This window comes from Nannobrachium achirus (genome assembly GCF_963921795.1).
Source record: "Nannobrachium achirus genome assembly, chromosome: 9".
Lineage (NCBI taxonomy): Eukaryota > Metazoa > Chordata > Actinopteri > Myctophiformes > Myctophidae > Nannobrachium > Nannobrachium achirus.
Window position 1 is genome coordinate 36,068,652 of NC_137818.1, and position 26,741 is coordinate 36,095,392.

At 41.2% G+C, this 26,741-nt stretch overlaps 1 protein-coding gene across 1 annotated transcript in view; it reads left to right on the forward strand.

Annotated features, from left to right (window-relative positions):
• LOC308290810 (voltage-dependent L-type calcium channel subunit alpha-1D-like) overlaps positions 1 to 26,741 on the forward strand; it is a gene marked incomplete at its 3' end in the record, with an annotated part of 44,755 nt that overhangs the window by 11,307 nt on the left and 6,707 nt on the right. The window contains 30 exon segments of the mRNA XM_080732721.1: positions 1 to 130; positions 293 to 518; positions 1,221 to 1,428; positions 2,517 to 2,637; positions 3,163 to 3,238; positions 3,381 to 3,435; positions 3,884 to 3,947; positions 4,782 to 4,881; positions 5,126 to 5,255; positions 6,178 to 6,237; positions 6,347 to 6,453; positions 7,648 to 7,735; positions 7,940 to 8,047; positions 8,885 to 8,937; positions 9,108 to 9,254; positions 10,681 to 10,882; positions 12,764 to 12,922; positions 13,490 to 13,600; positions 13,818 to 13,901; positions 14,183 to 14,311; positions 14,857 to 14,922; positions 17,116 to 17,207; positions 18,538 to 18,697; positions 19,291 to 19,418; positions 21,074 to 21,170; positions 22,216 to 22,318; positions 22,490 to 22,591; positions 24,832 to 24,962; positions 25,203 to 25,328; positions 25,676 to 25,772. The exon segment at positions 1 to 130 is cut by the window's left edge and continues 31 nt beyond it. Coding sequence (XP_080588847.1) covers positions 1 to 130; positions 293 to 518; positions 1,221 to 1,428; positions 2,517 to 2,637; positions 3,163 to 3,238; positions 3,381 to 3,435; positions 3,884 to 3,947; positions 4,782 to 4,881; positions 5,126 to 5,255; positions 6,178 to 6,237; positions 6,347 to 6,453; positions 7,648 to 7,735; positions 7,940 to 8,047; positions 8,885 to 8,937; positions 9,108 to 9,254; positions 10,681 to 10,882; positions 12,764 to 12,922; positions 13,490 to 13,600; positions 13,818 to 13,901; positions 14,183 to 14,311; positions 14,857 to 14,922; positions 17,116 to 17,207; positions 18,538 to 18,697; positions 19,291 to 19,418; positions 21,074 to 21,170; positions 22,216 to 22,318; positions 22,490 to 22,591; positions 24,832 to 24,962; positions 25,203 to 25,328; positions 25,676 to 25,772 — 3,460 coding nt within the window.

The following is a 26,741-nucleotide window of genomic DNA, read 5'->3' on the forward strand; positions in this document are numbered from 1 at the left end:
AGGAGGAACTGTCGTACGGCTGTTAAATCTGTGACATTTTATTGGCTGGTTCTCCTACTCGTCTTCTTGAACACGTCTCTCTCTGCCTCCGAACACTACAACCAGCCTGGATGGCTTACGGAAGTCCAGGGTACACACACACACACACGCACACGCACACGCACACACACACACACACACACACACACACACACACACACACACACACACACACAGAGTTTGACAACCTGATGGTGTTGACATCCAGCTTACATCTATCTCTCTCTCTCTCTCTGTCTTTCTCTCCATCCAGACATAGCCAACAAGGTCCTGCTGTCTCTGTTTACAGTGGAGATGTTATTGAAGATGTACAGCCTGGGTTTGGGTCACTACTTCGTGGCATTCTTTAACCGCTTTGACTGTTTCGTGGTGTGCGGTGGAATCCTGGAAACTGTGCTGGTAGAAATAGAAGTCATGCCTCCACTGGGAATCTCTGTTCTGCGCTGCGTCAGACTGCTGCGAATATTCAAAGTCACGCGGTGAGTTCACAGGGTGTGTGTGTGTGTGTGTGTGTGTGTGTGTGTGTGTGTGTGTGTGTGTGTGTGTGTGTGTGTGTGTGTGTGTGTGTGTGTGTGTGTGTGTGTGTAGCAGTAGTAGTTCATAGATGATGATAATACTGATATTGATAATGATGATAATGATATTTGCGAGAAGTACCTTCTTTTACTTTAATAAAAGTAGCAAGTAGCAGTACCATAATATAAAAATACTCTGTAAAGTAAAAGTACATGTCCTGCATTCAAAATGCAGGACTTGAGTGAAAGTAAAAAGTATTGGCATCAAAATATGCAGTACCAAAGTAAAAGTGCTCAATTATTTTTTAAATGTGTTTTCGAAAATAACTCACTCGCAGTTCGCGACGCATTGTGAGCTTGAAGATCGGCTGTTTAATAAAGTACCAAATAAATTGTTATTGTATTAATAATGCAAATGTAAAAAGTAACTGGTAACTATAGCTAAAACTGTGGAATAAAAAGTACAATACTTGTCCCGAAGATGTAGTAGAGTTGCAGTAAAGTACCAAATAAATTGTTCTTAATACAATACTTGAGTAAATGTACTAAGTTACTTCCCAACATCCATCCATCTATGTATCTGTCTGTCTGTCTGTCTGTCTGTCTGTCTGTCTGTCTGTCTGTCTGTCTGTCTGTCTGTCTGTCTGTGTGTGTGTGTGTGTCCAGTCATTGGACGGCGCTGTCCAATCTGGTGGCGTCTCTGCTCAACTCCATGAAGTCCATCGCCTCCCTGCTGCTGCTGCTCTTCCTCTTCCTCATCATCTTCGCCCTGCTGGGAATGCAGCTGTTTGGAGGGAAGTTCAACTTTGACGAGACTCAGACCAAACGCAGCACGTTCGACGCATTCCCACAGGCGCTGCTAACCTGCTTCCAGGTCTCACACACACACACACACACACACGCGCATTTTTTTAAAGTTACAACTGAAGAAAATACAACTCAAAAGTCAAACAACGTAAATGAATGTCATGGCAGCCTCCACTCCTGCTGAGCTGTTTCCCTGATGTTCTCTTCAGACTCCACCGTTTGGTTGCTAATCAACCACAGTACAATAGCAGTTCACACAAGATACTCCCATGTTCTAATCAATCAGCTAACTGGATTAACAGGCACCCCTCAATCAGATCTTCAGGCACCAATACACAGCTAGGCTTCAACAGGCCGCTTCCCCACATCTTCCTGTGCAGATAAACAAAAATGAATACCAGAAGAGTCGCCGGAAAGAAACTCGCCTGGGCTGATGGTTTATGCCTTTTGATTGATTGATTGAGGTATTTATTAGAAGTTTTAGATAGGAAAAAGTACAGTTTCATTACAGTACAGTTCACTTACAGTATACAATGTCAACCTAAAAGAAATTCGGGTAAGGCTTTGTTATTTTCCATTGAGATCCTTAATATCCTTATATAACTCTGTATATATAACTGTGTACTATGCCTAAACGGTTAAACCTAACCCTATTCCTAATCTTAACCTCAGAAAGATATGTGTAATCCTAAAGTTATTTCTAACCTTATTCTCAGTAAAACAAATACAAGAATAAAAATCTCTGCGAGTTTCTTTCCGGCGACTTTGCCGGTTACCACAAAGATACATTAGAACAGATTCCAGTCACAATAGAATGTTCACCTTCTGTGTGACCATCTGTGCAACATATAGCCTAATACATTTCAATATGAATGTGTACTGTTGAACATAGAGACAATTAGTCTGTAAGAGGCTGCTATGTGACACACATACAGTTCATACATACACACACCTGATACTGGCTAGTGGGCACACGCTGATACTGTATTCCAGATATTGGTGATGGGAACAATATCATTGAGTGTTTGTTCCAGGTATTGGTGATGTGTGATGGGATCATTAATACTCATTGGTGCTGCTCATATTAACATGTCAAGATTGTAATGTGGTGATACGGTGTTCAGTAATCAGTAATACATTGATTGGTTGTCCTAGATATTAACAGGTGAAGATTGGAACGTGGTGATGTACGACGGTATCCATGCGTATGGAGGTCCTGTGTTTCCAGGAATGATCGTCTGTGTTTACTTTGTCATCCTGTTCATCTGTGGTAACTGTATCCTTCAGTACACGTCTATCTATGAATTCACCAAACATGTCTCTGTCTGACTGTCAAGCAAAATGCGGCCAATATATCTGCAACATGTATCAATATACAGTATTTGCATGCTACATCATAAAATCACAAATTTGTGATATCATAAAGCACAATTTCTGAGATTATAAAGTCTATAGCTTCTATGCACTGTCCATTAAATCCATTTTATATGATGACATACTGACTTACCTGTTATAAATCTAATACAATCTAAAATAATGTGTGTCAAGAATCAAGAAGTATAAGCAGCTCTGTGTACATACTCCAAGTCGGCTCCTTGGTGTAATTATCAATTTATCTGTAATAATGATCTACGGAAAGACCTCGGAGAGTCCAAAAGAGGGAATCAAGATGAATTTTATGATAAATATATATTGCACTGTCCATTAATGTCCATTTTATATGATGGCCCTAAATCCTAATTACAAATGAGTGCCTGTGATGTGAGACTCCTGTCTATTTGATTCCTTATGTTCATGTCAGACATTCTGCTGAATGTCTTCTTGGCTATCGCTGTGGACAACCTGGCCGGAGGAGACGGAGACGACAAGAAGAAAGAGTGAGTGATGGAGGAGGAGGAGTTGGAGAGGGGGGGGGGGGGGAATGAAAAGTAAGGGGGATAGTGGATGACAGGTGATGGGGAAATAAATATAGTATTTTCTATTGTTATAAATGGATGTGACCACTTCTGTTTCTGTCAGAGAGCAAAAAGGAGCAGAGCAAGAAGGTGCAGAAGGAGTAGATGGAGAAGTAAAGGTAAACACACCAAGAATATGAATATTGTGGTTACAATGTGACTGATAGATGAGGTGTCATGGTCTCCATACCAGCATTAGTTCAAAACAGACCAGTATGACGGCCTATTAGGGCTGATTTGTGATACAGCAGTATCACAAATCAACAATATATGACACATTATAAATTAATCGATCCTCAAAGGAGCATTGAAGAGTGCAGCTTCTTATGCGCAGGCAAGACAACTCATATAAAAAACAAATTAATGTCTGTTTTCAGTGCCATTGTCCATACAAACCCTATCGTGTTGTACAAAATGTAATTCCTCAACTCTTAGTGCTTGTCAGGGTGGACTCCCCAGTTACAATACGATTATTTCGAGGGTCGTGGCCTGAAAAGGTTGAGAACCACTGCCTTAGTTGTATGATTATAATATGAGCCATATCTCATGTCTCCTCTCCTATCGCAGGTTGAGATTGATGTTGATGGAGATACAGAGTATGAAGAAGAGGAGGTCCATGTGGGTGATGAAGGTGAATTTGCATTGTTTCACATTGAGTACAATGATGATGGGTCAGATGTGAGTTACTGTATAAATAAACCGTTTTAATGTGTTAACAATAATAACAGTTAACATTCTGTGTCCTGTCACCAAATGAACAGCTTTTATTCCTTTATGCTCAACACTAAATACGAATACTGATACAGTCTTCTGAGCCATCTTTATTGTCTCCGCCAGGCCGAAAGGCATTGGCTGAAACTATGTTTTGCACCCTGCCCGTCTGTCTGTCTGTCCGTGTGTGTGTGCGTGTCCTTCCATCTGTGGACAGATAATCTCTGGCACCATTGACACGATAGCAGCGAAACTGTGCACACACTCCTTGGGTGCCAGAGCAGAACCTCTCTCTGTGTGTGTGTGTGTGTGTGTGTGTGTGTGTGTGTGTGTGCGTGTGCGTGTGCGTGTGCGTGTGCGTGTGCGTGTGCGTGTGTGTGTGTGTGTGTGCGTACGTACGTACGTGCGTGCGCGCGTACGTGCGTGTGTGTGTGTGTGTGTGTGTGCATGTTATGACACAGAGATAGACAGCAGACAGTGATTCATGGTGACTCACCAAGAAACTAGCAATCACCACCCACGCTGTCAAATCACACAACCACTCATTAACATTCAATCAAAGACCCCTTCAAATATAGAGCTTTATACAGTTCATTATTCTGTTAATTGTCACACATGCATGCTCACATCAATACATCAATTTCAACATTGTCGCTCTTCTCTTCTCTTCTCTTCTCTTCTCTTCTCTTCTCTTCTCTTCTCTTCTCTTCTCTTCTCTTCTCTTCTCTTCTCTTCTCTTCTCTTCCTGCTTTAGGAGAAGAGAAGTTGAACATAGCAGATCTTGCTCCTCCTAAAGAGAAGGTTCTTCCAATACCAGAAGGCAGTGCTTTCTTCTGCCTTAGCAACACCAACCCGTAAGTAACTACAAGTACAAGTAACTCAAGTATAAAATCTATAGAGCCTGTGCCATCTAATGAGACTCTACTTTTAACACTTGTACTGTACATTGCCTTCTGTTCTGTGCCTTATACGAACAAACACTATATCTTATATTCCTGGTCCGAATGAACCTGAACAACACATCAGAGCTGAATAAGCTTGAATCTCTAATTGTCTCTCTGTGCCTGTGTTTGTCTCTATACCTGTCTGTTTTTCCAGGATCCGTGTTGGATGCCATATTCTGATCCACCATCACATCTTCACTAACCTCATCCTCGTCTTCATCATCCTCAGCAGCTGCTCATTGGCTGCAGAGGATCCAATCAGAGCGCATTCCTTCCGCAACAATGTGAGTCAGATGCCATACAACACAGCATAACAACTTAACACAATACGATACAACATGTAACCTCTCCTCTCCTAGTATCTGTTTATTGTATTGTGACTTCTAGCTGTCCTCTCACATCTGCCACACACACACACACACACACACACACACACACACACACACACACACACACACACACACACACACACACACACACACACACACACACACACACACACACACACACACACACACACACACACGCTGATGAGTGGGGGCAGCTGTCTTCATGCTAGACATGTCAATTAGCAACAGCTGACTAAGGACTTGTCTTCGAACATACAATCACAACAAACACACTCAAACACGCAGGCACACACACATGCATGCACGCATAACACTGCCAGCCTCATTTAGCAAGTGTTGACCTGTTTGCTTGAAATAAATGTATTGGACAGGCATTTCCAAGCCCGAAGACTGTGCTGGTGGAAACGCTGCAGCATCTTAACCACTTAAACCCCATACTTGTTTGACCGGAGTCCCTCAGAGCTCTATACTAGTGTCTTTTCTGTTTTCACTCTACACGATCTGCAAGCTCACAAATGAATCGCTTAACCCCAGAATGTGGATGCTGGTGTTTAAGTGGTTAATTCAGTGTGTGATGACACATTGCAGATGTGCATCATGTGTTATTTCCAGATGAATGTTCACTTCAGAAAGGTTTTAGGTCAGAGATGTACAGTATGTTGCGTACTGTACGGATTCTGCCTCTGCTACCCTAAACATTATGCTGTCTGAACGGATCATGTCTGAAAACCTTGTGTTTAAACTATGCTCTGTGCACGTGTGTGTGTGTGTGTGTGTGTGTGTGTGTGTGTGTGTGTGTGTGTGTGTGTGTGTGTGTGTGTGTGTGTGTGTGTGTGTGTGTGTGTGTGTGAGTTAGATCCTGGGATATGCGGACTATGCCTTCACCTCCATCTTCACTGTGGAGATTCTGTTGAAGGTACTAACAGATTAACCGATTAATTGATTGCACAGTATGTGGTTGACTGATGTATTGATCATGTAGACTGAATAAATGATGATTGATGAGTTGTGTACTGATCATGTAGATGACGGTCCATGGAGCGTTCCTCCATCAAGGATCCTTCTGCAGAAACTGGTTCAACCTGCTGGATCTACTGGTCGTCTCCGTCTCACTGGTGTCCTTCTTTCTGCAGTCAGTAACACACACACGCACGCACGCACACACGCAGCACACACAGTGAGACAGTACGATAATTAGAATAGATGATTTTATGTTGAATGTGTTAGTTCATCTATTGCAGTCATTCTCAAATGTTTGGCTGGGGACCCCTACAAAATATTGGCCATATCTCACACACACACACACACACACACACACACACACACACACACACACACACACACACACACACACACACACACACACACACACACACACACATGGAGAGGCCATCTGGGAATTGGAAGGCCCCCGGTTTATCCCCGACCTCGTCCAGTCTATGTTTTGAAGTGTTCCTCAGCCAACCTTAATAGCACCCACTGCTCCTAATAGTTAGGAGTAAATGCAGAGGTCAGGTTTCACATAATGTGCAAATGTTTCTGAACTGATACCATCTGATAATCAGCGTAAGGTAGAAAAAAGTGTCCTTTTAACAAATGGTGAATATACCGGTAATCAATAACTTGCATGTCAATGGAAGTATCTACATATACAATCAAATACTTCCATCATCAAGAAACATATGCTACCATGTCGGCCCTTATATGTCCACAGAGGCCGACGTACTGTACGTTTGTTTACTCAGACAATTCCATCCCCTCTCTGTGTTGGAGTCAGTGTCTCGTTACAATGGCACAGTGTGATCAAAACAAGTGCGCACGGAGTGTGTGATATCATTATTCTCATGCTGCCTTTTCCAGACGAGACGTTTATGCCGATCAATTAGATTACCTAGGTGACAATCGATTGACAGCAAAAATGTCATGTCTGCCACAATCCTAAATGGCAGACTGGCTTATCATTCTTCCCTGCTTTACGTTTCTCTGTGGAGGTTTGGGAGGATGTTTGTGGGGCACAAGCAGTGCCAATGTAATGTTAAGGTCTGTTTGTAGATTGATCTTCTTGCTCTTAATCTGGAATGTTTCTTGAGAAGCAGCTCACCGACTGCTTGCTTATCACGCCTTTTTAGAAAGATACATTATTATGTATTTAGTTATTTATTACGTTATTTAACTGAGCAACTAAATATTATAGTTTTTTTAACAACCTACCAAAATCTGGAAAAAAATTAAAAATTAAAAACGACATCTGATCCCCAAATGTATTCTGTGACCATTTGCAACTCACAGTTTGTTTAACATTCTCTCTCTCTCTTTCTCTCTGTAGTTCCAGTGCTATCTCAGTAGTAAAGATTCTACGAGTTCTCCGAGTCCTCAGGCCTCTCAGAGCCATCAACAGAGCTAAAGGACTCAAGGTAATCTAACGTGTGTGTGTGTGTGTGTGTGTGTGTGTGTGTGTGTGTGTGTGTGTGTGTGTGTGTGTGTGTGTGTGTGTGTGTGTGTGTGTGTGTGTGTGTGTGTGTGTGTGTGTGCGTGCACGTGTGCGTGTGCGTGTGTGTCTGTGTGTGTGTGTGGGTGCATGCGTGTATGAGTAACCACTGTGTATCTTTGTGTTGCAGCATGTCGTCCAGTGTGTATTTGTTGCCATCAAAACGATAGGTAACATCATGATTGTCACCACGCTGCTACAGTTCATGTTCGCCTGTATTGGAGTTCAACTGTTTAAGGTGAGTAAGTGACTGAGTGATAGCCTGACACTCAGCCTGAATTGACATTTCATTTCACTCCATTATTCAGTCTGAAAGTGCTTCCCTCCAGAGCTGTTTCTGGGATGGGCGTTGCCAAAGAGGCAGTCTTCTGCGATTGGTTCACCGTCTGACCAACACAACAGTAGCAAAGCAGATGACGTAGTGTTGTTATGTGTGGCTGGCTAGTGGCTAGCCTGTTGCTTGCTAGTGCTACTTGCTAACCAAAGAAACAGCAGGAATAGGAGCACAACAAATCAGTAATCAAACACAACATAACATGTCTGCTACTGATGTTTCATAGCGTGATCGATACGATCGCATTTTACCGCATTTTACCGCAACGTGATGTGTGCGGTCCTGTCCGGCGACGGCGAATTGCACATGAGTTCTGAGAAAACCCCACCCACGCTGATCACAAGACGCTGATTCACAACGCTGATTCGCCGTACGGATTTCCAAACGAGGAAAACCTCTTCAGTGAGAGCAACACCAGACTCCCTGAATCGCCAAAACAACATTTTAAAGGGGTGTGGCTAGCAATTCAGGGTCTAAACCAGGCTAACTGAGTGACTAACTGAGTGAAAAATAAAGCGAGTGTTTGTAGTGCTGCAGCATGGACATGCTGTACAGGCTTTGATGCTTATAGACATAGTTTGTTCTGAATGACAATGACACTTTTCATTGCTTCAGAGACAGTAAAGATGAACATTTGAAATGCTATGTGTATTGTAACATGTCTTGTATGTACTGTATGGGTTTGAAATATCATGTTTAAAATGTGTTCTGACACGTCTCATACGTTTGGTGTATTTTCAGGGTAAATTCTACCGTTGTACAGACGAGGCTAAGCACACTCCTGACCAGTGCAAGTATGTTTCTGTAATGTCTGCCTGTTTCAACTGCTGTGGATGTCCCAGCATGACTCCAATATGTCTGTGTCTGTCTGTCTGTCTGACGTCTATGTGTGTGTGTGTGTGTGTGTGTGTGTGTGTGTGTGTGTGTGTGTGTGTGTGCGTGCGTGCGTGCGTGTGTTTTGTAGGGGTACCTTTGTGATTTATAAGGACGGAGATGTGACTCATCCAATGGTAAGAGAGAGGATTTGGCACAACAGCGACTTCAACTTTGACAATGTTCTGAGTGGAATGATGGCTCTGTTCACCGTGTCAACCTTTGAAGGCTGGCCAGCGTAAGTGCACAGACTGCACACACACAAAGATGCACACACACCATAAATTCTTCCCATGTCTATGTCTATGTAAACACAAAACCGAAGCAGACAGAGGAGGTCCTAAAATAGAAATCTGGTTTATATCTGCATTATACCACTAACATGTTAAAGGACAACTTTGTTTTTTTACAAGAAGGTTTCATATTTTAGATAGTCATTAGAGAAAAGAAAAGAAGAGTGTTAAAATGTTTTCATTCACTTCTGTCTATCATTTTAGTGATTAAACAATTTTGATTTGGATTCCCAAGATGCACCACAATCTTTCATGGACGGATGTGACTTATATGGGCTTGTGTAAATAGCAACAAAGACATTTCCGGCTTATTGTGTCTAAAAAGACATATTTAGCCACTTGTATGCATGCTCCCAACCACTGAAATCAAAATACTAAAATCGCTAAAACAATAGAAAAGCAGTAAATGAAAACATTTTAACACTCTTCTCTAATTACAGATATATCTAAAATATGAACCCTTGTTGTAAAAAAACAAAGTTGTCCTTTAAAGAGGAGTAGGACTATATTGCTTACCGCCTGGGCAGGTCCTTCCACCAAGGAGAGCCAGTCACTACTGAGGAACAGTTGGCAGCACAATTCATATAAGGCTTGATCAGATTCAGAACCAACTCACCTCATTTGTCTCCAGCCGGTTAGTCAGAGCGCAGGTGTCATCATATCAAGCTGATTGAGAGCAGAGATTGGCACTCATGAGCTGTCCGAGGAGCCGGAGCTGTCCGAGGTGCTGAACTCTGTTGTCAGAGTGCTGGCTCGCCCTGTGGAAATGCTCACATGAACGGCGGTCAAATAGTGAGATTCCACATCATGTTTAAAGTGGTTTTGAAGGATAACTCCTGGTACATCAGGAATATCGTCAGGGCTAGGTGGATGTTGTTAGACACGAGGCAAAGCAGAGTGACATCAATCGTCTGTGGCCTGTCACCCCGTCCCTTCTCAAAATAAAGACACAACTATCTTTCAATGAAAATGTTTTTAATGGATGGTATGGGCTAACACACTTCTGCTGATTGATTTGGATACTAGCCTACAGTATGCCACTATGCCAGCAGTTGGGATTTAGTCAGTGTTTGTGCTGAATACACACTGATATCATGAATGTTATCACGGTAAAACGCACTCAGTGAATCAATTCCAGGATCAAACTTGTTTTATTATGTGTTGTGTTGTATTATTTCAAGCCTGCTTGAACTTTTGTTATCTATTATATGAATCTATATTTTATTATATTATGAATTTAAATATTATATACTTTCCAGTGTGCTGTGTAATTTGTTTATTATGAATTTCTATTTTGTATCATTTTGTTTATTATGAATTTCTATTTTGTATCATATCTAAAGATATATAATTATATCATATTCATTCCAGGCTTCTCTATAAGGCCATTGATGCTAATGCGGAAAACTCAGGTCCGATCTACAACTACCGCGTCGAGATATCCATATTCTTCATCGTCTACATCATTATCATCGCTTTCTTCATGATGAACATCTTTGTTGGTTTCGTCATCATCACCTTCAGAGAGCAGGGAGAGCAGGAGTACAAGAACTGTGAACTGGACAAAAACCAGGTACCTGTGTGTATGTTATGTGTGTTGCTCTTCAGGAAATGGAAAAAGGAACCGCCTATGTACATTGTAGCCACAATCGCCGTAGCAGTCAAAATCGTTAAGCAAACAGCCGTTGGCGACAGGTTCCCACCCCTTTTACTGAGCCAGGGGTAGGGCTCGATAAGCATTATTTTCTGGCACCTTGGACACTTTATTATGCCAAATGGAATTCAACACTTGTGCCTTGGACTTTCTTTTCTTTGGAAATCATGCCTTATTATGCACTGCGACGCCATCAGGTTTATATATCGAGCACTGATCCATTTCCGGTTACCGTTGCCGTCTGTCATAGCCGTCAAAGCTTAAAGTCGCTATTGTACACACTGTCTGCTGTGTAGCTGAACACACTGTCATGCTGTGTGCAAATCATTTCATTTATGGAAACCATAAAAAGATGAAATATGGAAATGGAGTGATGGTGCGTGTGCAAGTTTTGCGCGCATGTTTGTGTGTGTGTGTGCGCGCATGTGTGCATGCATGCATGTGTGTGTATGTGTGTAAGAGTCATGAGCTAATGGATGTTCATGTTAATTACAGTGTTAATCGCCTGGGTGATCAGGGAGTAGTTTTGGTTTTCTACTAATGTGATAATCCTCTCATGCTGCTTCCAAAAAAAAAACACATCCTGTTTGTTCCGCTACTACAGTGTGAAGGCAGAGGTTGAGAAAAAGGTTATTGTGTAGTAGTATTGAACGCTGGTGGAGGCAGAGCTTTCCATTGCCGTCTCATTGAAAAACAAGGAATATATTATCTATGCTTGAAAAAACTATGCTTGACTGATTTCATGTTTCTGACATTAATGTCAAAATATAACAAGAGTGGTGACTATTTTTATTTATTCCACGGTCGAATTGAGGTGTTTGTGTCAACTATAATGCAAATACTGTATCTCCCTTTGCTTTAATTCTTTTTTTGGGGGGGAAAGCAGTATTATTGTTGTGATTTTCTGTGTAGTCTCCAGATTTTGCATTTGAAAACTTAAATTGGGAGAGATAAAAGTGTACATAAAATAATGATATATGAGCCACAAGTAGACCTGAGAGAGTAATGTATTCATTTTCATTCCAGTACATAATCTGGCTGTAAGGCCCTACAGATTTGACCCAATTAGATCAGAATCGAATAAACTCTTTCTGAAGTGTTTCTGAAGGAGAGAGAAGGTAATCCTTCCCATAACTATATCTATCCACTCCTGCATAGTGGGGGCCAGGCTAGGCAGCCATGTGAAGATTATCCTACTAGCAGATATTCAAATTCATCTGGTCGCCTTGCCTTGGAATGTTCTGCAAATATGGAGAATTGCAACAGGCAGTTCAGTGTTAAGTACACTGTTGAGTTCTTTATAGAACTCTGCCTGGAAAGGCTTTACTACTGACACTACCAAAATATTATGCCAGTGACCAGTTTACTGAGACCTGCACTAGTCCCCACTAGCATCCCCTTCAGAGAAATTAGCTTTTTGTGAGCAAAGGAGGCACTTCCACCCAAATTCTCTGCTATTTTTGGCTAAAGTTCTCAGAATATGGACACTATAGGTTTCAAGTGATTGATATAAAAACTGAGAAATAAAGTTTCTATCTTAACAACGATTTGGAGGACCCCCTGTAGTAACTCTTAGGACCCCCTAGGTGTCCCGGACCCCCTGTTGAAGACCCCTGCTTTAGAGGTTTACAAAATAAATTTATTTTTAATCACTTATCATGCTGTGAATATTACCTGGTTATAATAAAGTAGATTTAAAACAACACTATACGAAACATGATGAGTTGAGTAAACTGCTGTTAATATGAACATATGTCTGTCTGTCTGTCTGTCTGTTTGTCTGTCTGTGTGTCTCTATAGCGTCAGTGTGTAGAGTTTGCGCTGAAGGCTCAGCCGTTGAAGTTGTACATCCCAAAGAATCCAATCCAGTATAAGTTCTGGTCCATCATCAACTCCACTGGCTTTGAATACATCATGTTTGTCCTCATTCTACTCAACACAGTCACACTGGCTGTACAGGTAGGAGTGCGTGCGTGCGTGCGTGCGTGCGTGTCTGTGTGTGTGTGTGTGTGTGTGTGTGTGTGTGTGTGTGTGTCTTTGTGCGTGCGTGCAGTGGTGTAAAGTGACTAAATAGATTTACACAAACTTCTAGCCCAGTGTTTCTCAAATGGGGGTACTTGTACCCCTAGGGGTATGTGGGGGTACTGCAAGGGGTACGTGAGAAAAACTAGAAAATGGGAATATGTATTTTACTGTTATGGTTAATGATAAAACATTGACAGAGATTGTGTGAACCTGCTCATCTGTACATTTCTAAACCAAATGACACCAATTACTTGACTAGTAGTAACTGTTGAATATTGAATAGAAAGCAATGTTTAATTGCCATTATGCTGTTTTATTTTGAACGTATTGGTATTGGAACTGGACTTTTGATGTACATTTTGCTGTAGTCACTGCAGGAAAAAACATTGAGAACCACTGCTCTAGCATACTAAAGTACAATTACATCTCAGAGGCAAATATTGTACTTGTTACTCCACTACAATTATTTGACAGCTTTAGTTACTTGTGTGTGTGTTTCAGCACTACGAGCAGTCGAAGGAGTTCAGTCACATCATGGATATACTGAACATGGTGTTTACTGGTCTGTTTACTGCCGAGATGATACTCAAACTGCTGGCTCTTAGACTCAGGGTGAGACACTGATACTTTCACTTTCACATGCCAATTCAAATGCTAAATATTGTACTACATCTCTGGAAAGGGAAAAGGTACATTAGGAACTAACCACTTGAGCCTAATTTACAAAAATACTGTTCCTGTATGCACTGTAGTAGGCTACTATAATAATGCATTGCAGTCTGTTGATGGTGTGTGCTATAATACTGGCTGTCTTTCTGCCTTTCTTCAGCATTACTTCATTGATGCCTGGAACTCTTTTGATGCTCTGATTGTTGTTGGGAGTGTTGTTGACATAGTGGTGACAGAATTCAGCGTAAGTATTGCAGTAGCAGTATTAATACTAATAGTGGTAGTAATACTGGAAGCGTAATGATTTGAGTCAGAGTGGTTATGATGTTGTACTTTTGTATTGAGTACAACACTGCCACCTGCTGGTTATGTTAAGAACATCACTAATCATTCATTTTCCATCCTGTAGTGTTCTCACAATAGTAATACAGTAGTACATACATTCTCTCTGTCTGTCTCTCCCTGTGTTTGTGTCTACCTCTCTATCTCTGTTTCAACCTGTCTGTCTGTCTGTCTGTCTGTCAGAGTGGGGAGGACAGCTCTCGTGTGTCAATTACTTTCTTCCGGCTGTTTCGAGTGATGCGACTGGTCAAGCTCCTGAGCAAAGGGGAGGGCATTCGCACGCTGCTGTGGACTTTCATCAAATCACTGCAGGTCAGAGGGGAGAATCTTGGTTATATAAATATGTAATTGGATTACAGAAATAGAACACACACACACACACACACATATGTATATTACTACATACAGCCTATACAGTTTTAGATAAAGCTATGATACTATGATATACTGTACTTTAGATTAGAATAATTATGTACAGTAGGTACAGGTACAGTAGCGCAGTAGGATGTCATAGTATGGTATAGTATGGTACAGCGTTGTGTGGTACTGTATACTGTAGTGTAGCATAGTATATTTAAAATAAACATAAAATGTTTATAATTTCAACTGTTTTAGATCTGTTGACTTGAGGATGATGTACCGGTAGGAATGTATTTTCTGCCTTGCTCCAGGGAACAGGGTCAGTGCTTGAATCTAACCGTGCATGTTCGTTTGTGTGTGTGTGTGTGTGTGTGTGTGTGTGTGTGTGTGTGTGTGTGTGTGTGTGTGTGTGTGTGTGTGTGTGTGTGTGTGTGTGCGTGCGTGTGCGTGTGCGTGTGCGTGGTTGTGTGTGTGTGTGTGTGTGTGTGTGTGTGTAGGCCCTGCCATACGTAGCTCTGCTTATCGCCATGATCTTCTTCATCTATGCAGTGATTGGCATGCAGGTCAGTCTGTAGGGTCAACACACAGTCAAATATCTTGATGGGATAGGGGTGGGGCGATATGGAAAAAACAATCATCATCATCGTGCATTACATATCATGTTATATAATGTTGATGGTCATCGCTGTTGATCGGACATTTTCAACTGACATTCTGTTGTTTCAGACTCTTACTGTTTGCAACGTATCATTCATTTAGACCAGTGGTTCTCGAATGGGGGTACGTGTACCCCTAAGAGTATGCAGAGGTACAACAGGGGGTACGTGAGAGAAAGCGGAACATTTAAAAACTGGACACAGTTTTTAGAGTAAATGTGCTCATGATGATCTAATTTCAAGTCTTTCACTCCTTTTCTTATTTGTAATGTGATATTCTTCAATATATATATATATATATATATATATATATATATCAGAGATTCCGTTAGCCGGTATTTACCGGCCATTGGCCGGTTAAATGTTTAATTGGCCGGTAATTATAAAGTCCACCGGCCACCGTGGCCGGCTGGGATAATGCCTCTTAGGCTATTTCATCATTTAATCTAATTATACACATAATTATTTGTCTAAAGTAGTAAAGCTACAACCATTAAAACCTATCATAATTTTAAATTTGTATCATGTTCTTTGAGTCTGTCTGACGACAGCGGAGCTCACCGCCACTGCTGCTGCTTCATGCTGCGCTGTAGAGGTGGGACGTTCACGAACGAATCGAGTCTTTTGAACGGCTCTTTGAAATGAACGATAGCATTGTGAGCTTGTAGATCAGCTATTTTCAAATGGCAGATATGTACCTATATATGTCCGAAATAAATATAGGGTTGAAGTTATTTGTAATTATAATCAAAATCTACAAAGTAACTACTAGAATGAGCCAGTCTTTTGAACGGCTCTTTGAAAGGAACGGATCCCAGAGATCCGGCTCACTTCAAAGAGCCATAAATCCCATCTCCACTGCGCTGTGTGCATGGTTACGTGCATTGGAAATATCAGAGCTTCAAGCTCACAACAAGGCGAAACGCGCCGCGCTGTGAGCTTGTATGTCTGCTATTTTAGACACGCACACGGCCTTACGGAGAAGCACACATCACGTTTCACAGCTGACGGTTCCAGCACCTTGTAACAATCAGCGTGGGTTTAGTGTTAAATCAGAACGAACTGGGGTTCTTCCGAGGTAATCTATACCAAGCTGGACCCAGTAGACGATAATAAAAAAGGGACCCGAACTCTGTGGAATCATGGAAATTATACAAGCACGCACATGCCTTTCTGATCGCATGGATGTGATGCCATCGTGGTCAAAGCAACAGAGGCAAGTCAACCTTCCTTGCGCCATCATAACATAACATTAACAAAATAAAACAAATGTGTGTAAAAGGTTTAATGAGACGTGAAGCCAAAATCATATACTATTAACTTATTAAAGTGTAGGCCACTGTGTGGCAGGGCGCGCAAACGGTTCGCTTGAGTTGCGCGCCCACTTTAACCTATTCACTTCTTTTTTTTTTGGCAAGCGATACCTCTACATAAGTAGATAGTTAGGATATTATTTTGTTGGAACATATAGCAATTGCATCTGTGATAAAGAGGAAGGAAGCCCAGCGCAAACATAAAATGGTGTAATTATCAGTTGGGTGCACGGTGCACCATGCAGATACAGTATCTCATCTGCAAACACGTATGTGACGTTCAATATAATATGGCCGATAAATTAATTGATTGGCCGGTAAAATATAATCCTGCCGGCCCCAAAAATGCCTAGCGGAAACCCTGATATATATATATATATATATATATATAGATATATATCGTTCATCGAGTGGATAACTCATCATACTTTTCGGGATTCAAATTCAAAACTAGCATAAATTGCAGATCATAGATCTGCTATTTTTGCTACTTTTGTATGACAGGTATGGCAAAGTAGGGCATTGATCTACCAAAAACAAAAAAGTAAAACATGGAGATATGAGGTTTCTGCCTGACAGCAACGATATGCTAGATATAGTTTCCTAAGCAACATGTTGTAGTCGTGTAAAGGGGGTACTGATCCAGAAATCAGGAAAAGGGGATACCAAAGCCAAAGATATTTAAGAACCACTGATTTAGACAACAAAATTGTGCATCATGATGATATCCCAATATTAGTCCTATGAACCACACTCTGTAAAGTAAAACATCTTTATCTCTCTGCAGACGTTTGGGAAGGTAGCGATGCAATCTTACACTCAGATCAACAGGAACAACAACTTCCAGACATTTCCTCAGGCCGTCCTGCTGCTCTTCAGGTCTATACCCCTCTTCATCTTCCTATTTTTCTCCCCTCCCATTTCACAATTATCTTTGTCAAAACCTTCTGAAAATAGACCTATGCACTCATTATGTGTCGCAACGAGTTGTGATGATGTGCATGGGAAAATAGAAACGATTATGACAATTATTGCAAAAATAATTGTGATTAGGCCATTATTTAAAGAGGTGGTGCCATAGTTTTGTAGTTTGTTTTGTTTTGTATGTGTCTATGAAGTTAACATTATTCCAATAGGCCACTGGGTGGGGTTATAATGTGCAGATTTGTCTTCCCCATTGTGTTTACTTCCTGAAAGCTGAAAGCCTCTAAGTCAAAAGGCCCAGTCGAAAAACACAGATTAAATGACATCATATACTTAACTAGGGATGCGGTATCGGTACTCGTGGTATCGGTACTCGCCCCGATACCAGCCTATTTTGCGGTATCGGTACTCGTCAGATACTGCTCACAAAGCGCCCGAGTACCCTGTGTGTTCCGCCACTTCGCCTTTCTCTCTCTCTCTCTTAAAGTATCAAAAGTAAAAATACAATATGTTTGAGCATAGCAGATCTTGAAGATCATGCACAGTACAGGAATTTCCATGGGCTAAACCTAAAAAAAAACTGAAATGTGTGGCAGTTGTGCCATGTTCTGGGAAAGCAATGCAATTTAATGTGTTATATACAGCCAGAAAGTGAGGAACATCTGATAAAAAAATAAAAAAATAAACGTAATTTAAAGACATTTTGTATTATTAATTGTACTCGTATCGGTACTCGGCATCGGCGAGTACTCAAAATGAAGTACTCGTACTTGTACTCGGTCAGCAAAAAAGTGGTATCGGGACATCCCTATACTTAACCCCTCCCCTTTTACCATTCACCCAACACTGTGGGTGTGGCTAGCTTCAGCTGGGTCACCACCCAATTGACAACCAGGCATACCTAATGAACTGGTGGGTGTGGCCACATAAAAACACAATTTTAACTCTTTCTGTACACTTTTTTCTTTTTTAAAAAAATATCTTCCTCCATGCATGGTCTACAAGCTCACAACGCGTCAATGCAACGCGCTGTGAGCTTGTAAATCAGCTATTTTCAAACATTTTGTACTTTTACTTTTGATACTAGTCTAGTCTAGTACATTTTGATGCCAATACCTTCATACTTTTACTCAAGTACATTTTGAATTCTGGACTTTTACTTGTAACGGAGTATTCCTACATTGCAGTATTGATACTTTTACTCAAGTAAAAAATATGAGTACTTTTTCCATCACTGGTGAGAAAGTGGTGAAAGCGGTGATGTGTTATGGTGTTGTTATTGCAGGTGTGCCACAGGGGAGGCGTGGCAGGAGATCATGCTAGCCAGTCTGCCTGGGAAGCGATGCGATCCAGAGGCCGACTCCGAACCAGGAGAGGAGTTCACCTGCGGGAGCAACTTTGCTATTGTTTATTTCATCAGTTTCTTCATGCTGTGTGCTTTCCTGGTGAGACACACACACACACACACACACACACACACACACACACACACACACACACACACACACACACACACACACACGCACGCGTGCGCTCGAACAACAACATTAATCCCTTAAAGGAGTAGTTCACCCCCAAAATGACTTTTTTTCTATTGATTACTCATGCCATGGAGAGTAGAGTTCAATAATATTTTTAGGTTTTTGTCACATTCCTAAGACAAAAATGTGATAACAATAAATTTACCCCCATTCATTCCGGATGGTGACCCGTTTCGAAACGGGTCACCATCCGGAATGAATGGGGGTAAATTTACTCAAATCAAATTTTTGTCTTAGGAATGTGACAAAAAACAAAAAATATTATTGAACTCTACTCTCCATGGCATGAGTAATCAATAGGAAAAAAATCATTTTGGGGTGAACTACTCCTTTAAATCCTATATACTTAGTTGACCGTGGGTCTATAATATAGGGTCTATTTGTTTAAACTATTTGTATTATAGTGTTAGTGCGTCATTGTGTCATCTCTTCCTGTTTGGTTGTGTCATTGGTTTGTTCACGTTATCAGTCTGTTGTTTATTTGTTCTGTCCTTCAGATTATCAATCTGTTTGTGGCCGTCATCATGGACAACTTTGACTATCTGACGCGCGATTGGTCCATCTTGGGGCCGCATCACCTGGATGAGTTTAAGAGAATCTGGTCAGAGTATGACCCAGAAGCCAAGTAAGATGTTTCATTTAAATCATAGCTATTTCATTAACATGTATAAAATACTGTTGCTGTTGGCCTGAAAACATTGTACTGTATCTCCATGTTTTTTTCAAATGTTTTTTTTTTGTAAATTAATGCCCTACTTCATCATTCAAGAATGTCACACAAAGGTAGTGAAAATAGCAGATCTACAAGCTCACAATGCAACCTGTTGTGGGATTTAAGATCAGCTATTTCCACAGCAACAATAGTTCATGTAGTTCTGAACCACATGAACTGGGAGCTGTCCATGGTGCTGAGGAGTGCTGGACAGGTGGACTATGACATTAAAAACATGACAGTCCTGTTTTTCCAATCCTCATATCAACACTTTGTGTTTTAGTATACAGTAGTAAATACAGGGTAGACCAGACCTGGGAAGCCTGTATATATAAACAAATTTCTAATTTTACCTCATGCATGGACTAAAGCTGCATTGGTTTTATTTTGAGGTTTCTTATTCACGTACATATGGACGCAATGTGTACATCAGCACAGAGCAAGCAGGTGGTCAGACTGGTCACAAGTCAAGACGACCTGCCTTACCTTACCCATCAAAAATGGCTAAAAAATAAAAGTCGACGCCGAATGCCAGGTTTTCAACAAAAATTGGACTGCTAAGTATTTATTTACTGAAGTCGGAGGTAAAACCGTGTGTTTAGTTTGTGGGTAGCACATCTTGTGTGGAGCACTGCCTTTTGTCCCGGCCCTCCACAATATTTTCTGTAGTTCATGTGGCCCCATGGAAAGAATAATTGTTGTTGTTTGCACTGTAACACGGACAGTTGTGACCAATCATCGAGTCCACATTTCAATAACCGCAGTCTTTGAGAATAGACACATTAGAGATGCATGACATGATAAACCTTACAAAAGTTACAAGAATGAGGCATTGATGGGAAATGTGTATGATGGTTACTAATGTATAATCGTGACAGCTTTCCACATACCAACAAGACATTCAGTCCCATCTAGCAGTGGCGTGGCCTCCCTGTCCACACTTGAACTATCAAGTGCAATTTGCTGTTTGTGATTGAAGTGCAGTGTTCAGTGGTGACTGGCTGCCTGTGTGACTGTCTTAGAGTGCGTGGTGACGGTCTGCGCCTCATTTGACCAAATTGAAATGCAGAGTACAAAAGCACTTCACGTGAACAATGAGAAATGAGAAAATAATGTTTTACATGCATAGACTTTCAATCCAATTTTAACACCCTTTATGTAGCAGAATCTGCGTTTGAAGAAACAGATTAATACAGATACTATACATACAGTACATAAACCCTGTTCTCGTTGGTATGGCTATGACTGTAGTTGTAGTCTGTATTAGGAAGTGTAAAACATAAAATAAAATACTAGATGAAGTGATCTGGTAGACTCCTCCCGGCCCCAGTTCCATCATTAGTTATAGTTACAGTATGCTAAACTGATTGATGTCGGTAGAAGATAATATAAACCAACACTCCCTCCTACATTATATAGACAGTTGTAGGATTCTGTACTAAACCTAATCTAACAACTAAAATCTTCTCTGATCAAATGGGGGTCTGCGGCCTCATACCTATCAATTTGGGGGTCTGCGCCTGCGGCATGAAAACATTTCAGTAACACTGTGCTGTGTTTGAATGAAGGGGTCGTATAAAACACCTGGATGTGGTCGCTCTGCTCCGAAGAATCCAGCCTCCTCTGGGTTTTGGAAAACTGTGTCCTCATAGAGTGGCTTGTAAGGTAATGTAACATAGATAACACAAGAACATAGATACTGCATAGACACATAGCTATACACTAACATTAAGTACATACATGCTACAGTATGTGTACAATAATACACAGTAAATAAATAGATACACACTAACATAGCTATTGGAATATATATATATATACTGTACATACATACATACATACCATACTTACACAGATAGATTACCATACTTAAACAGATAGATATACGTTAGCATAGCTATTGAAACATACTGTAGATACTTTACATAGTTATGTAACTTATGGATTTGAATCCGGGTCTCCCCTGTGGAAAGCCAACATCTTAACCACTAGACTAAAGGGAATTCCCTGGAGATGGGGGAGATATCAGACTTTACTAAGGTAATCAGGCAGAGGCTCTGAGACGCTACTGCTACTGTACACTCAGCCCCCATTTGACCTCTCTCCACCAGGAAACTCGATTCGGGTCACAGCACTAATGTAACGCCCAGGATTTGAACCATGGTCTCCCGTGTGGGAACCCAACATCTTAACCGATAGACTGAAGGGAATTCCCTATAGACCGGGGAGATATTAGACTTTTAGGTCATCAGGCAGAAGCTCTGAGCCACTACTGCTACACTTACACAGATATGCATTAAGACATACAAATAGATATACATACGTAATTAAATTATAGATACAAATAGATATAGACTACATAAACATAGATATACAAATATAGATACAGTATACACTATATAGGAGCATATAAGGTATATTGAATATCTCTTCAGTATATACATACATGTATAATCTCTAAGGATACTGGATTGATAGAAAACCAGTTCAAAAGTGGTACATAATGTACCAGCTGGATATGCTATGTGCATTGTACATACATGTAGATTCTTTCTTTTCTGAATTAGCAAAAACAATGGAGCTTGCACAAAATCGAATTTCTCCCACTTCTTTACATCTATAAACTTGTGATGTGACAAGACATTTGATTCTGAATTGGCAACCCCTCCCCTTTTCCCCCTCCCCCCCTCTCTCTCTTTCCCTGTCTCAGAGATTGGTAGCTATGAACATGCCTCTGAACAGCGATGGAACGGTGACCTTCAACGCTACTCTGTTTGCTTTGGTCCGCACAGCTCTCAAGATAAAGACAGAAGGTTTTTAATTATCACAATCATCATGCTTTTTTATTTGTATTCAAACTTTTCTTGCCTGTGCCTTCACATGCTTTACAGTATATACACATATATACTGTATATTATATAATGCTTATAATGTTATTGTGTGGTTTAAGTATTGTATTCATGTGTGACTGTGTTGTTCTATAGGAAACCCTGAGCAGGAGAATGAAGAACTGAGAGTCATCATCAGACAAATTTGGAAGAGAATGAAACCCAAAATATTGGATGAAGTAATACCTCCACATGAAGGTACTTCTACTAGCAGCACCACCACTACTGCTACTTACTAATTAGTAATACCTCCACATGAAGGTACTTCTACTAGCGCCACCACCACCACTACTGCTACTTACTAATTAGTAATACCTCCACATGAAGGTGCTTCTACTAGCACCACCACCACTACTGCTACTTACTAATTAGTAATACCTCCACCCACATGAAGGTACTTCTACTAGCGCCACCACCACCACTACTGCTTACTAATTGCGACCGTAAGGTCGCAGTTTAGTATGAAAACCTCCACCGGCCGTCCGTCGGTCACACGTGCGGTCGACCGCACGTCACACGTGCGGTCGACGTGTGATGAGGTCACGATGAGTCATCTATGCCCAAATATAGATTTCTAGGTCAGATGGCCCATAGAGTTTGTGATGTCAAACCTAGCAACCCAATATAAACAAACCTGATGTCAGACCTGAAGTATCCTTTTATACCCATATATGGAGATACAGAGATCTCCATATATGGGCATATTAGAAAGCCCATATATGGGCATATACGGATGACATCAGGGATATCCATATATGGGCATAAAAGGGACAAGGGCTTACAGTTAAGAGATCTCCATATATGGGCATATCAGAAAGCCCATATATGTTCATATACTGATGACATCAGGAATATCCATATATGGGCATAAAAGGGACAAGGACTTACAGTTAAGAGATCTCCATATGGGGCATAAAGGGACAAGGACTGTTACAGTAGATATAGAGATGTCCATATATGGGCATAAATGAACAAGGACTGACAAACACTGAGATCTCCATATAACCTATGGGAATATAAGGGACGAGGACTGTCAGCTTGTAGACCTATTTTCTAAATATTGTTGTACATTAAAAACTTGAAATGGGTCGTTCTGCATAGTACTTGGGATTTGTTGATGTAAATGTTCACATAGAGTGTAATAATTGGTAAAACAAACTTTTGGCCTATTTGTGGAGATAAGCGGCCAACGGTCGCTTATCTCCCGATTAGGGAGTCTTACTGGTTAGTAATACCTCCACATGAAGGTACTTCTACTAGCGCCGCCACCACCACTACTGCTGCTTACTAATTAGTAATACCTCCACATGAAGGTACTTCTACTAGCAGCACCACCACCACCACTACAGCTACTTACTAATTAGCTTACTACTATTTTGGATGGAAACCTTGTATGTCCAAAACCGTAATTTGTTATTATATTACTTAAAAATTGTGAATTCAGTCAAGCTTGTAAATGGACTATGATGAAGTAGGGCATTAATTATACCACTACTAGTACTACTACAGTAAGTTAGGGTTAGGTAAGCTTGTCCATAAAAGACTAGTATTCCAGCTTCCAGTGTCTTCACCAAATAGGTGTTGCATACAGTAGCTTAGTTCTGTATGGTTTGGATCTGATATGGCTTTTTCTTTGCAAGTCTGCCTCTGAGGCCACTATCACAGAGACAGATGGTTTGGATCAGATATGGCTTTTTCTTTGCAAGTCTGCCTCTAAGGCCAGCATCACAGAGACAGAGTTGCCTATTCACTGTTGCTGATGACACTGCCTGGTATTTTGTGGTTGCTATTTAAGGAAACAGCCAAACTGAGGACCTGTAAGGTGACTCTGGTTCTTTTGAGCAGTTGTGCATCTGGGGCTTCTGGTTCTTTTCCTGTCCAGTTTAGATTCAGTTTACCCTCTTCTCAGCTGACACCTTTGCATGAAAAACAAACCTACCTCTGGACTTCATAGAATAGCATAAAGCAACCCTTTCTCCCTGTAATGTACAGCTTTTGTTTTGATGTTAATATTATAGGTTCCATTGCAACCAGCAACATTGGATAATGATAAGCATACATGATGCTGCATTTATCCTAAACAATAAAGTTTGCAGGTTCTGCTCTGACTTCTGACACATTGCAGTTCAGCCTGTCAATCAGTGGGATTGACAGGTGGGAGTCGTGTTAATGAAGTTGACTTGTTGACCGTCGACTTTTTGGTTAATGCCCTATTAACATTAAATGTAATACATACAATTCCAAGTGCTTGTCAGGGTGGGGGTCCCCAGTTCAAATATGTTTATTTTGGGGGTCACAGCCTAAAAAGGTTGAGAACCTCTGTTCTAGTGTTTACCACAGGAGTTGTAGTGATGCTGACTTTCTCTCTCTCTCTCTCTCTCTCTCTCTCTCTCTCTCTCTCTCTCTCTCTCTCTCTCTCTCTCTCTCTCTCTCTCCAGAGGAGGAAGTGACTGTAGGGAAGTTCTACGCAACGTTTCTGATCCAGGACTATTTCAGGAAGTTCAGGAAGAGGAAGGAGAGAGGAGGGTTGACTGGAGAGGAAGAGTCCAGCAACCCATCAGCTATGCAGGTACGCAAGCGTGTGTGTGTGTGTGTGTGTGTGTGTGTGTGTGTGTGTGTGTGTGTGAGTGTGAGTGTGAGTGTGAGTGTGTGTGTGTGTGTGTGTGTGTGTGTGTGTGTGTGTGTGTGTGTGTGTGTGTGTGTGTGCACGTGCGTGCGCGCGTGCGTGTGTGTAAACTATATGCGTTTTGTGTGTGTGTGTGTGCATTTATGTGTGTGTGTGCGTGCACGCATGCATGTGTGCGTGCAGTTGTGTAAAGCTGGTCTGAAGACTCTTCAGGATTTGGGTCCAGAGATGAGGCTGGCTCTAAATGAAGACTTTAATGAGGACCTAGAGGAAGACCAGCTGTCTGAGGAGGAAGAAGCGCCATACAAGGTATGTCTGCCCCCTCTTACTAAAGCCCCATTTCTACTCTGAAAAAAATCTTTGATTTTTCTTTGGGGAAAATGTTTACATTTTAATATAGCATAAAGTAGGAATTTGATTGAGCAACTTTCACTTGTAGTAGTATTTGACTCAAGTCTTGGGGTTGAGTACTTTGTCTGACCATCATGATGAAAACACTCCTGTCTTTCTGTCTCTCTATCTTCACTCCCTGCCTCCTTCTGCCTCGTCATCTCTCTTTCCCTCTCTCCATCCTTCTCCAATCCCCAATCCCCTCCCCACTACATGCCATTTATCGCTCTCTCTCTCTATCTCTCTATCTCTCTCTCCCTTTCCAGAATGAGAATGATTTTGGAGACAAGGATCGTCGCGGCTCCATGGCAACCACTCTTGGAGACAATGATCGACGCAGCTCTATGGCCACCACTCCTACTGGTAACCGTTGGTTACAGTCCCTAGTATCATTCTTTTAATTTGTATTTAACTAGACTTGGTAAACAGGACCTGAGTTGGCTCTATATTTATCATGTGTCAGTGTCATGGTCAGTATCATGTCAGTATCATGTAGGTGTCATGGTCAGTATCAGGTCAGTATTATGGTCAGTATCATGGTCAGTATCATGGTAGGTATCATGGTCAGTATCATGTCAGTATCATGGTCAGTATCATGTCATTATCATGTCAGTATCATGGTCAGTATCATGTCAGTATCATGGTCAGTATCATGTCATTATCATGTCAGTATCATGGTCAGTATCATGTCATTATCATGTCAGTATCATGGTCAGTATCATGGTCAGTATCATGGTCAGTATCATGTCATTATCATGTCAGTATCTTGGTCAGTATCATGTCAGTATCATGTCATTATCATGTCAGTATCATGTCAGTATCATGTCAGTATCATGTCATTATCATGTCAGTATCATGTCAGTATCATGTCAGTATCATGTCATTATCATGTCAGTATCATGTCAGTATCATGTCAGTATCATGGTTACTCAGTATCATGTCAGTATCATGGTTAGTATCATGGTCAGCATCATGGACGGCATCATATCAGTATCATGGTCAGTATCATATCAGTATCATATCAGTATCATATCAGTATCAAGGAACTCTCCCAATGGAGATTCTTCATGCTTAAAGGAGGCATACAGACCAAAATAGGACCCCCCCTGAATGAGAATGTTTCCACAGACGTTCTTACCTGGTTCGGTTGATATGTCTCAATTCTGCCCCTGTTCTGAGATCTGTAGATTAGTCCCCACTGCTAAAACAGGCGTATCACCTCTATCCAAAAGCGCACATTTCGGCCGCTTCCAAACAAGAAAATATTTTAGGAATCGTCCATACATGCTTCCTACAGTCACCACACACAGTGTTTTAGCGAGGCACTCCGTG